Below are 13,544 nucleotides of genomic sequence, written 5' to 3'. Positions count from 1 at the left end.
AGAAATCACTTATGCAGCTTCTGTATTTGTGCAGAGTTGGAAAATTTTACTGGCTCGTGCAGAATTCAGGATCCCCTCTTTTACAGGGGGGAACAGAGAGCAAACCTCGTAGTGTAGAGAGCTGTGAGAGCCTCAACTAGCAACGTCTCTGAGGTGTGCTGTTTTCTTAGTTGCCTGGCAGTCCTTCTGCTGACTGCTGAAAGAAAGTACCTCTACTTATGAAATCTTTTACTTTTTCTCCTCTAATTAAGAATGTTTTATACTTCTGGGTATCCCTTTAACAGGATATCCTGTTATTTGTCGGAGTTTGATAATTTTGTCCCCAGCTTACTGGCCTGACAAACTCAGTTCAATAGCTGTTCATATGAAAAGCTTGCATGCTATCAATCTGCACTGCTGGCTGCCTGCCTTAGATTTTTTTTTTTCGAAAAAGACAAGCACTAAAATAAGTTTTGGGGAAAGAGAGCTGTTAAATTCTAGCTAGCAAGAATGCTAAGAGACATGGCTGCAGTTAAGTGGAATCTCGAAATCTTATGGGCATGGACAGTCAGCAAATGTCCACCTTGGAGACCTTGTTTCTTTGATGTCGGTATCTTCTGCTTTGTGGCTTCTGCTATTTTTTGAGAGAATCCATCTTTTATGTCACATTGGGCAGACTACCTCCTGGGAATATTCCAGACTGGAGCAGTATTGAGAAGATGTGCTCAAACTTCGATAAACATTTTATTAGGAACTGTGCTGCTGATAATTACGAAATGGAAATATAGGCAATTTTAATGGGCACTGAAACTTTTTATTCCAAACACAGGTAATTTTCATACAGCTGTATGTATCTTTAAGCTTAGCTAAGCAGTTAGGCATTAACTGGGTTGAATTTCTCAATTCCTCCATTTTCCAATGATGAAGATGAGTCATTCTGGTATTCAGAGATTTCAGAATATTGGCTTTTCTATTGGAAGAATAGATCCTGGTTCAGAGATCCCTATGCTGTGCTTAAGGGAGAAGAGTTCTGCTTTGAACACTTGATGTTTGTGGGACTTGTTTACACAGTCAGTGTCTGTCTGTGCATGCGACTTCCTGCTGATGGAGTGAGATTTTGGAAGTAAGAAATTGTGATGATGCAGAAGTTGGAATTGGAAAAGCATTTGTAGAAACTCAGAAATGATTTCTCAATTTCTTGGTTGTAGGGGAAAGGAAGATGATACACAGAGATTTAAGTAGAGAGTAAAAGAAATAAGAAAAATTAGAAGAAAGCAGATTATCTGCAATGATTTATCCTAGATGTTATATAAACTGAATTTTTGGAAGGGTCTCGTTTTTTGCCAAGGATCTCATTGCATTAATCAGGCTATGGAAATACAGTGGACAAATCTGTATCTGGGCTACTTAAACTGCAAGTACAAGCTTTTTGTTTTTTTGGAAATAATTATTTTTTCTTCTCAAGAAAGTTAAGTTACTGATCTATCACAGTAGCTGTTAGTATAATGGTGGGTTTTTTTAGGCTCATTCTGTTTTATACTCGAAGGTGATGTCTAAATTTTTCTTTGATTCATTATTTATATTAACAGGTGTGTGGAGGGGGTTATTTCTCTGTTCCTCTGTGTTCCTAACTATAAAGCAGTAAACCGAATACAAAATAATCCCCTGAACACTATTTCTTTTATCTAAGAGAATGGTACCTAGAAGACTTCTCAAGTCTGAAGTACAAAGCCCTACCAAGGCGTATTAGGTACGAGAGAGAATGGCTGCTCAAAGAAGCAACCTTTTGATTGCAAAACTCCTGAGACAGGTACCCTTTTCTTCTGTTTCACAGCATCTAGTACAGTGGGCTTCTAATCCATGACCAAGTTTCCAGGCAGTGCAGTTAAAATGCAGTATAGTGCTTGTCAAAAAAGTTGCTATTTGGAGTTAGTGTTGACTGATTTCTCTTGATTTCATACTGTTCTCTCGTTAAGAGTATCGTTTTTTAAATACACATTTAATATGAATACACACACATAAATATGCACACCCCCCCCCCTCTTCTCTCTGATTTTGTTGTAAAAAGTTGCCCAGATATCCATCTGCTCTTTTGGTGTTGTTTCAAAGCATCTTCTCTCTATTCAGGACTATCTTTCTTTGATGGATTCTACTGGTAGCTTTGTCCCAGTATGTAGAGTAACTTTGGGTTTTCTTCTCTGCTTTGTTTTGCCTAGTAAGTTTAATATTGGAGTAGAGATCTACAGTGACCGAGAACTTCCCAGAAGAAAAACAGCAGTAATTTTTTTTCTGCAGGTACCTATTACAGCAATTCCATGTGCTTATAAACCCCTGAACTAGAGATCAGGTAATGGCAGAATATGTGTTTTATACTTTCTGACTATTATGGACTGAATCTTAATTAAACCTCATGGGGTGAGGGTTTTTAAAAACAATTTTAATTGCATAAGAGGCCATCAGGACTTCTAACAATGACAGGTGCAAACTGCCGTATAGTTGGCCACCAGCCAAGGCTCCATCATGGAACTGCTCTCCAGTTTTACACATGAGAAAGATCCAAGAATATATGGTGCTTTATTGACAGTAACAGTTACAGGTAAGAAATATTACAGAACTTATTATTCTGGCAAATGTAATAAGGCAGCTTAAAGGTGGTGTCTGAGAAAAATGCATTTCAGAGCTCTTGTAATTTTGCCAACCAGTGCACACCGTGAATTGTATGAATTGCTTCTGTGTAAGCCTTTTTTGGAAAGTCATGCTTGGAGTGCTCATTTGTGGGACCTATATATGTATATAGGTAATATACTTGAATTGCAAGCCTTTTTTTTTTTTTTTTTTTTTGTCCCCACAGCCTTAAGAAGCTCCATTGGCATGGAGACGAACTTCTGCATTTTAGCCTTTTGGATTAAAGGAGCTCTTACATAATAGCATTCTAAAATTACTGTGTGAAAATATCTCTCACTTGTGTCAGAAAGTGAAATATGATGCAGGAAGATCAGCAGGCATTTTAGTTCCCTCTTTCTCACTTCCTTAGCATTCTGAGTAGTACTCTGACAGCTAAATATGCTTTCTTCTTTTCTGTACCCTGTCCTATAATCTAAAATGGAGGGAGGAGTGAGAGGTCTGTTCTGATTCTCAATATTCTTCTAAATAGAGCACTTAAAACATGTTATTAAAATAGTAGTTGTAAATGCAGTATCCTAACAACCTTGCAATCTCTGAAAGACAAAATGTTACGTTCCCATATGCAGTACATGTTTCCATTGCCTGAGATTTCAAGGCTGTGTTTGAATGTCCCAGTGTAGTTCTGTTAGGGCCAAGGTCAGTAGAACCAGAAAACTCTTCCTTTCTGTTTGAGTTTTGTCTTTACCTCCTGCTTTCGTTTTGTCTGCTTTTGTGAAGACCAGGGCTTGCCAACATGCTGTACAGATTAGGTCAGAATTTCTTGCCACCTCCTTTTTTGCAATTTCTAGTGTTTCAAGTAAGCGGAATGGCCTCATTCTACAGAGTAGAAAAGTATATTTACTGATTTGGGGTTATTTTCCCCATTTTAGGAGGAATTGAACGCATCCTTTGCCATCTCCTTGGTAAATTTGAGAATTAAAGGGAAAATCTCGGCCAGTCATTGGTACCACCTTTTCCATGCAACTCTGTCACACTCATCAGTCCTAACTCAAAAATCTGCTGAGACAAAAACATTATGGGTGCTCTGCCCAGTCACTTGGCATAGGTGGGAAGCTAGTTTGACCTTGAACTCATTTTGCTCACTGTAGAAAACTAAATTATCAGACTAGCCTTCTTTTCTTTGTGAAAGATCCTTTTAATGTTAATATATTTCAGGTATGACAAACTCTAAACAACCTGCTGATCATAGTGATCATTACTTCATCAAATACAGCTTCTGCACTAGTAACGTTATTACTCTGTGCAAGTCATTTGAGTGCCAGTAATTTCATTACCAAAACAAAATGAAGAATAAACATCAACTCCTTAAGCCCATGGAGTGAATACTGTTGTAGTTATACTCCTCTGTAACAGAAATATTTCTAGCTCATTAGGTAGGAAAGATTTCTCTAGGCAAGGCTTTTACTGTAAGTAAATACAGAAGCCTCCAACTCCCTTTATTTTTCTTTCTACAAACATCTATTACGTAGCCTTTTACAGTCTGCCTAACTGTACAAACAGGTAACTCAGATTTCTGGAGTCTTGATTCATGAATCTGCTTATTTTTTCAGTGCTTGATAGCTGTAACTTTTAAAAGTAAACTCAGTAGCCTGGCTTTCTACAAAAACAAGCAGAATGTACATCTCAGCCACTGAAGCCTGACAGCTAGAGTGATGGGTTTTCAGTAACGTTACTGAGAGCTTCGGTTTGCTGGTTTCCCGTAATGAGCGTGACTGTTCTGCTAGTTTGATCAAACTTGTGGAGTCAAAGGCACGTCCTTTCCCAGTGCTTCTTGCTTCACAGTTGACTTCAGTGGGGAGAGAACTGAAGTGAAACGGACTGAAGTAGGAAGATCTACTTATTCCGCTTATTTTTGATACTGTCCGATTGGTTTGTTTGCTGAGAATACAAGGGGACAGCACTTGCAAGTTGCACTCTACCTGAACGTATATTCCTTGTAAAACATGGTCCCTGTTGCTTGCTTGATTTATGTGTATGTGTGCAAAAGGCTGAACAAGAAGAAATGAAAAGGCATGGATGGGCTCCCACAAGGAGTCAGTGTTTCCGAGCTCATTTTGTTCATTTTACCACTGATTTGTTTATATATGGAAATGAGTTAATCAGTAAAGGATAATAATTTGCAGGATTTTTTAAGACAAGTTTGTTTAGTAAGACAAGTTTAGTTTGGCCTTTATCTGTAGGGCCGAACTGAGAAAAAGAAAAAGAATTATGGTCTCTTTTGTGATAAATAACTACTTCTGTAGATAGGTAAAAGCATGGATGTGTAGACAGTTTTCACTAATTACTCTAAAATTGGCCTCTGAATTGCATATATACAGCTTCTTATGCAAAATGCCATGTCATCCATGAAAAAAATACAAGCTTAACTTTCAACTGTCTTAATTTTTTTATCCAATTCATATGATTTAGTTAATTTACACTTTTTCTTTAAATTAGAAGTTACCTAATCTGTACTATCTGGAATTTAGTGAGACTTCATGTAGTAAAACAAATCTGCTTTGAATCTTTAGCACATATTATGAAAATATTCACCCCCTAAAGGCTTGGGACTTGCTCATTCAGTTATCTTTTTTAGTATTTCGGCACTAAAGAATCTGTTGTTTGAACTGCTTTGCATTGTTGTAACCTGAACTGACTATAAAATCTGATTTCTGACTTTTCAACTCTAGGAATCTCTACCACCTGTCCAGTTTGACTGGAGTAGCAGTGGCCTTACTAACCCTTTAGATGGTACGTCTCTCCGTAGAGCCTCTAGCACCAGAGCTAGAGATAAGAAAGCTACAAAGTTCAGACAAACATCTCTCTGCTGATTACTTTTTTTAAATATATATGCACACATATATATAAAAAGATTATTTCTTACTCCTAACTTTGGAAATTCAGGCTTTCTTTCTGATTAACTGAGCCCCTATGTGAAGTATTATGTGGTCTTAAAAATAATGCTCTAGTATTTTTAGATTCTTGCCATACGCTAATGACACGCAGCTGCAGTATTAACACTTCATTATATATAACTGTGGATCATAATGAAACTCTGAATAAAAGAGCATTTTAGATTAACAAATTTTACTTCTTAAAAGTATTTTTCACCATGAACTATCTCTTTAGACACCCTTTGAATGACAAACTTGTCGATAATGGCTATTTCAAAGCACAATATTTTAACCAAAACCTATTTGCAAAAGATACACTTCTTGACCTGAAAGTTTTCAGATTTACAGATATTTTATATTTCAAAAATATGACTTCATCTGTTACCACTTTTGCTTAACTCGAAGCTAATTTTAGCTAATATATTAGATCTAAGAGGTAGCTACAAGCTTATTTGTATCTATAAGTGTATATAGTTATTGCATTAAAAAATCTTCACCTGTGTCTATTTTAATAGAGAAGTGAATTTGCCACCATCTCCAGTCTCAGAAATGTAAGCTTATGCAAAGGAAATAAAAAAAAAAGTTTTGAAAATTCATTTGGTTGACAGACTAGAAAAGTGTAAAGACAGTGACACCTGTAAGAGGAGCCTGCTAACAACAGTTAATTTGTAATGTGTAAGTGACTCAAAGCAGGCCAAAATTAACTCCAGCTCTTACTCCACTGGTATTGCTTCACGGTGGTGTTCAAAACACGTAGGATGGAACAGTTTGGATAGCAATATCATGGTGCTGAAGGAAAGCCTGGATGGACCCTTTTGCTGTTGTCTGGTGTCTTACTACTTCAGTCAAATCATCATGCTTCATTTTGAACAAACAACTTTTTAAAAAAATGTATCTTGGTTTGATTTCTGTTTTAGTACTAAAGGGGAACAGTATAATTTACCAGTGGGGAACTAGATGTAATAGTGGCATTTGTTACCATGCATTTACAATGTTTTAAGATAATGGTAATGAATCACTTAAAGCTGATAAATGAAACTTGGTAGTTTCTGGGGTTCTTTGTTATTTGGGGACCTGCTAAGTCTTCCTGGTAAAAGAATGACTTTGAATTTTAAGGAGGGGAGAAAAAGCCCGTTATAGTTCAATTACCAACTGACCTGTATATTGTTTCCCTTTAACTGGTCACATCTTTCTATCTGGGTCTTGCTGGTTCTCTTTAATTTTTAGATTGAAATAAATATTTATATTTTAAAGTTACTAGTGTTGATTTCCTTGCTGCATTGTACATAAGGAAATGTGCACTGAATTAAGTTGTTAACATTTTAGAAGGTACAAACTAATACTGTAAGAATTGTTTTCATGTCAATTTTTAAATTGTGTACTGAGTACTAATTACAACTTGCATGTTCAAGTGTGTGTCTTACCCCTTTTTACACATAAACCCCTCCCTTGGCTTACCTTCTATATGGCTGCCTACCAACACGGTCACTGAATTTCAAGCTAGTGGAGGTTCCACTCTTCTGAACCTTGATTTCTTTGGGCCCGTGGATGACAGTAGCTCTAGCAGCACCACCACAATCCCAGGTCAGCAGAGTGTTAAAACCACAACTGTAATATTATAACAACTTACTAAAAAGCATGAGCACATCACTTGACTTTCCTATAAACAAGGAGAAATTTTACATTGTTTCCTAAAATGTCTTTCTGCTGCCTTTTTCTTTTAATCTCTGTTCTGTTTTCTGATGTTTTGTATCAAGTGCGAAGTATTTAAAAGGTACTGTCAGCTCTGTATTGTCACATGTTGAATGAATGGCTCTTAATGCTCTTGCAAATAAGTTGTTAAAACACTTGTTTCAAATGAAAAAATTTGAAAGTTAATGTTTCTAAGTACTTGAGAATAATTGGCAAATGTAGATGGAGGTGACTATTCCAAAAAAATAGGATTCTTCCTACTTTCATTTAATAATTCTATAAATTGGAGACACTCAATTATTTGGGAGTTGTGTGTGAATATAAAGGTGTGAGGCTTAATGTATCACAGATCAGCTGGTATTTGCTGCTACAAGGGAGCTGTAATTCTTTTCTTTGTGAAAGTGCTCATGTTAGTGATACAGTGAAAAAAGTGTTTTAACAACATTCATAATAGAAAACAAGGATAGTTGCATGTTTGTGTGGCATTAGAAGTTTATGTACGTTAATTTTAAAACTAAAGCTTTTTATCTGCAATTTGCTGTTGAAAAGGAGATGAAAATACCACTTTCTCCTTTCAATAAAATATGAAAGTAATTGAATTCATTTATCATATGGTTTTGACATGCTTTGCGTATTTTGTGTAAGCATGTGAAAACCTACACTCTGAATAAATTGCTGCAGGAATTTCAGGGAATATTTTGGTGAGTAATTCCAGTGCATATAAGTAGATAAGATACATATCTTTTCAGTACAATGGCTGACTACAATTGGGAAGCAATGACATTCACTTCCCTAACAGGAGGGTGGTTTGTGATTTTAATTTAAGGAAAAAAAAAATCTCTCTAAAAGTTTGATTTCTTACTTCTCGTATTTTAGTTTTTTTAAAAATGCTTTTTAATTTTGAAATCTGGTCATTAAAGGCAACTGTATGGCATTGCATTCCAAATGTACTTTTGTTTTCACCTTTGACAAATATTGCCAGATGAAAGATCACAGATTAGCTGTGAAAGTGGTAGGTAGCAAAGTCAGGGTGCTTGAGTCTTACAGATGGATTATAAAAATCCTTTTAGAAGTGTGCAAGTTTATCAACAGAGTAGCAGCAAATCATCAAAACCCAGTACCTGTATTCTGCTACTGCTCATACAGTTGGGTGTGTTCTTGTATCCTGCTGCTGTGCACACTTGAAGTGATTGCTTAAGAGATACTCTGTTTTCCTTTATTGCACTTTGTTGTTTCATCAAGTACAGGTATAACCACCTCTTTTGGTATGCCATATAGTGCCTGTTCTTATGTTTTTAGTTTTTTTTTTTTGTTTTTTTTTTTTTTCCCTTCCTGACTTGTTTCTGGGAAAGTCATTTGTTCCTTGGCTTGCAGCTCGTGTGTTTGTGTGTGTGTGTTTAGGAGCTTTGTGTGGGATTTGTTTGGCTAACTTTCTTCAATATCTCATTAAGGTTTTGCAGTGCTTTCCTTAGCTATTCTCTGATCATTTGAATAAAATGGAGAATATGCAACTCTAATAAAAAAGCAAAGTGAACTTTTAATTACTGTAATTGAAATACAAATTATTAGATCTTTTGGCTTCAAGAAGAAATTTTATAAGTAGTAGAAGTTTGTTCTTTCTCTGAAGACCTTAGTTTTACTTGTTCTAGGTCTATACTGTATTCTTCACAGTCTAATCTTATCAGTAGCCAAAATAGCTTTTTATAAAACATTGCATTCGAAGTCATTAACAGGGAGTGGCTCAGTTCCCGTATGTTCAGACAGACTTAGTGTGTTGTTTTATTTTTTGTGTTGATAATTTAGCTGAGTTAAATGTAGCTGAATTAAAGGGTATCTCTAACAGAACTGGAAATTGAGCAGTGACATAAATCATGTTCCAGTGAAAATGAATTGAGGACCTTAAATGTGAATATTGCAGTGGTTTAACTTGTGAGGTTGCATTTTATGTTTGTTGCAGAGTTGCATGTCAAAGGATTCCTTAATTTGTACCTTAATGGGATTTCACAGGCTTCTGCAAGTCAAAGTGTATTTTTTCAAGTCTTCCTCTCCCTGTTTGAAAGTGGATATTCTATGGAATAGTTGGGCTTTTTTCTATTTCCATGTTCTGTAAACATCTGACAATACTAAAAAAAACATGGTATCCTGGTCTCACCACAGTACATCTTTCCATGTGGTGCGTGAAACTGGGTGCAACTTAATTTTGTGACTCCAGAGTAAACTGTGGGCTAAAAGGGAAGCTGATTTTTTTTTCTAATGAACCTCTATTAAATGAAGCATTTTCCCCCCTCTGCAGCTTAACCAGATTATTTTCTTAATTTCTCTTTTTGATTGGCTTAGTTTCCTAACAACGAAGGATATTTAACTTGTGCAGCAGTGATGAATGGTCAGGACGCTGCTTGGGAAGAGTCTATGCTAAGCACGTGTGAGGTTTATTAACCTCACCTGTTTGCATACACCATATTGAATTATTGGAGGAAAAAGGAAGGATGATAGGTGCAGGGATTTTTCTGATTTGTTAACTTCATGTTATGGAATACGTCTAAAAACGTCTTGAACCAAGGAAGTAGACCGGGTAAAGTCATCAACGTGTCAGGTTATAAATACTACTTTTTATATTGGCTAGCTACATGGTACTGTTGTGTCCAGATATTTGCAATGTTTTTTCTGCTGTAATATGAAATGGTTCTGTATTGTCCAAATTTGCTGACATCAATGTTACACTTTGTTTAGAATGCAGGAGTCCGTAAAATAAGATACTTCTGTAATCTGGGTTCAAAAATTCTACCCTGTTTTTGAAAAATATCTGTAATTGTGGATGAAGTATATGTGAAGTGTATTAAACCCATGTAGCATAAAATAGCTAAAATTATAACTAGAAGAACATCACCAATTTAAAGTGCTTCAGAGGAACAAGATGTGGTTTAGCATTTTTTCCTCGATATGTTTTAGTAATTCTAATTTCTAGGTACTAACAACAAATTAGAGATAATACCTGGAAATTCTAGAGTTAATGCACTTCCTACTGAGATACAGTGCTTTGTTTTAAACAGGCAGAATTTCACCCTTATCTGTGATTTTCTTGATGAAGTTTCAGTTGCTTGCATTGTTTTCAGAATTATGTCTGCTAAAATTTGGAATTCATTTGCAAATTAAATGATGTCAGAATTCAGTATCTGACCTAAGATATCTGAAGCTAAGAAAATCAAGGCTGAAACATCCAGATATTTGGTGTTCTATAAATACTTGGAAGGTGGAATGGGAGCACAGACCAAAAGCTTTGGTAGCATTTAAAGTATTATGTAACTTTTTAAATGCCATTCCATATGCATGGGGTTTTTTAACACTAGTTTTCCTCACTTTGAATAGGATTCTAAGCCAACTGCTTATACAAAGCAAGGTATTAAACTCATTAAAATACATGCCAATATAGCATATAATTTCTAATTAGAGCCAATCAGTCTTAACGTGCAGTTTTCTTTTAATAGAAACTGTTGAGTCAAAACTAATTAAGACAGTCAGTTTTACACAGTTGATATTCTTGCAGGTATAACCCAATTTTGTAAAATTTACTCTTAGGCTGAGACCCTGTATGCCTGTCTTAAGCCAATGCATGTGATTTTTCTGTGGTGCAGCTATAAAAGCTGCTGTGAAAAGGATGGGGAGAGGACTTTGTTTTAGAAACACAGACATGTCCCTTCATTTTTTTTTCACATATCTTGAAATTTTAAGTGATTCAGATGTTTACAGAAAACAGAGTCTGTAGCAAGTTGGTCTGTGGCTAATTGTGGATATACTTGCCTCCAACCATTGCTGATTATTGTTTTATACTTCAAGGTGTGGATCCAGAGTTGTATGAATTGACAACCTCAAAACTGGAAACTTCCAATACGAGCAACAGAGTGACAGATGCATTTGCAAGACTCATGTCCACTGTAGAGAAGGCAAGCTCATCCACAAGGTAAAGAATGTTTGCTACTTCTTTTTAACACTAAGGGTGGCTCAAAATGTGAGAAGGAAATGGGGCATTTTAGGTCACAAGTTCTTGAATGAAGAAAAGGTTTATGTTTCAGACATAAATAAAAAGTTGCACATTACAAATAAGAAATTCACAGTACTATAGTTCCTATTTCTAATTATCACCAAACTCTAAAATAAACTGAGAAGCAGTTTGTGAGGTAACAGGAAAAAAAAAAGCAGGACGCAAACTTAAAAAAAGTTAGAGCCAAGGGCTGAATTGAAGGAGACCTTCTGAAGAAAAAAGAAGGAAAGAAAGAAAAGTTTTCTGAGAATGGAAGAATAAACTGAACTAAACTGAATGTAGTTGAAGCTCCTAGGACTTTGACAGAAAACCCTTTTAATTTCCTTTACCTAATTTATCAATATGGAAAGTTCCACAAGTAAAATGGTAAACACTGACTTCTAAAAAGCAGCGTTTGTCCCTTTTCATGTAGTTCTGGTGCCTGGCAAGACTTCAATGAAATGTGAGGTTCACTTCTGTGTCATTACAAGCCATTTCGTAAGCAGTAAGCATGAAGTTTGTGCAGTTAGTTTGGGGTGTCCTGTCTGCTTCACGGATCTCCTCTGAAGTTCTTCTAGATGCATTTTTTCTGTAGGTAGAGTTTATATGCAGGCTTCAGATGTCAGATATCTTCCTCGAAATCTGGCCTGTTTAATGAGGCCGGAATACTCTCTCCATTTATAAAGTTGTATTTTGAGGGGGTTATTTTTTGAATTTGTGTGTTAGCAGTAGGATCCTGGACTGTCTTAGCTGTGCCCATTGGAGAATCAGAGAGCCACAGTAGAATGCTCCTATTGTTGAGGAAATGCCTATTCCATAGTTATTTATAAATACAGTTACTTTTCAATTAATAAACAGAAACATATCCTCATTCTGAGGAAATTTTAGATTTGTTCAACCCTCTAAAATTGAACAGATGTGCTTCTGTACAGGATAGCACTTTAAAAGACATGGTTGAAGAGGGTTTCGGTGTATATGATGATCTGTGATAATTGGGCGTGCTAGGCTTTCTCTAAATAGCTAAAACTAGAATTCACAAGAGCTCTTTCAAAACATGTTCTATGGGAAAACTATCTTCCTGCTTTTCCTGCAGTGCGAATGATCAAAGTTAATACTGAATAAAAGAACAGTTAACAGGCCATGAAATTTCAACTGAGAACCAGTAGAGGGAACTCCACACCTCAATGCAGATTTGATTTCTTGGCTTTTGCTTGGCTTTTTTGCTATCCAGAGGGTGCCTGAAGCTTTACACTCTTTCTGAAAATGCGCTGGTGAAAAAGTTTAACTTCCACTAGTTAAAAAACATAGTTACACTTGATTTTTTTTAATATATTCTATGTCTAAAAAGTAACCAAAATTCATAGCAGGCCATACAAAATCCAGATATATATTTATTCGGATTATATTTTCTTTATGTCCATTCATAGATTTGTGCCTGCTTACCTGGCAGACCTTTGAGAAATCTTAGCTTGCATTTTATTTACAAATGAGCAAAGAAGTCTGCTTTACTCAAAAAAGTGTTCACCTCCATTTTCCTGTATTTTGGGGTATTTTTGGTATGAGTATTTTTAATACTTCGCCTGTTGCTCTTTAAAGCTTTGATTTGCTCTGTTAAGGCTCTCAGTCCAAAGGTATCAAAGTTCTTCTCCCAGTCTTGAGCCAGTTGAATAGTGATGTGAGGAGGTTCTAGTTCTTGCACTATAGCAGGCTATAGGGAATGCTGGGGACTTTAGACTTAACTATTGAGTTCAGATACACATAGACTAGCTGTTTTAAAGCACCCGTTTTCAATGTTAAGTAAATTTTGGAAGTTTTCTGTTAACTCTGAATTTTAAAAATTATGAATGTGGTTTTTTTTTTTTCCCCTCTTTTCCCATTTCTTTCTCCCGGGGAGGAGGGAAGCAATCTGTTTTTCAGTTTTTCAAAGTAGAAGCCTTCAGAGATACGAGAGGGCCTCAGCAGTATGCCGGATACCCCGCAGTGTGTTACTGTTTTTTTTTAACACAATTATGGTTTTTATTCTTTTGTAAAGAACTGGAGCCTTTAAAATAGAAGTGGCTGGATACAGCCAATGCAAAGATGATATTACATAATCACAGAATGACTAAGGTTGGAAGGGACCTCAGGAGATCATCTAGTCCAACCTCCCTGCTGAAGCAGGGTCACCTAGAACGTGGTAGACAGGGTTGTGTCCAGGTGGGTTTTGAATATCTCCGGAGAAGGAGACTCCACAACCTCTCTGGGCAACCTCTTCCAGTACTCCGTACTTGTACACATTGGCAAGATCCCCCCTCAGT

The 13,544-nt window shown here is 36.2% G+C and overlaps 1 protein-coding gene across 7 annotated transcripts in view; it reads left to right on the top strand.

Annotated features, from left to right (window-relative positions):
* AFTPH (aftiphilin) overlaps nt 1-13,544 on the top strand; it is a 48,141-nt gene that overhangs the window by 28,858 nt on the left and 5,739 nt on the right. The window contains exons 7-10 of one of the 7 annotated variants that reach the window (XR_009957814.1): nt 1,670-1,789; nt 2,275-2,326; nt 2,458-2,575; nt 5,334-5,394. Coding sequence is in view for 3 of the 7 variants with exons in the window: in XM_062571427.1 (XP_062427411.1) it covers nt 5,334-5,394; nt 7,038-7,121; nt 11,064-11,187 (269 nt within the window). In the remaining 4 variants the exon portion in view is untranslated. Of the gene's footprint in view, nt 1-1,669; nt 1,790-2,195; nt 2,576-5,333; nt 5,395-7,037; nt 7,122-11,063; nt 11,188-13,544 lie in introns of those variants that run through there. The other 6 variants (XR_009957813.1, XR_009957815.1, XM_062571427.1 and 3 more) reach the window with 6 other exon arrangements.

Source organism: Rhea pennata, chromosome 3 (genome assembly GCF_028389875.1).
Source record: "Rhea pennata isolate bPtePen1 chromosome 3, bPtePen1.pri, whole genome shotgun sequence".
NCBI classification, from domain to species: domain Eukaryota; kingdom Metazoa; phylum Chordata; class Aves; order Rheiformes; family Rheidae; genus Rhea; species Rhea pennata.
This window is presented reverse-complemented; position numbering and strand designations above follow the sequence as displayed.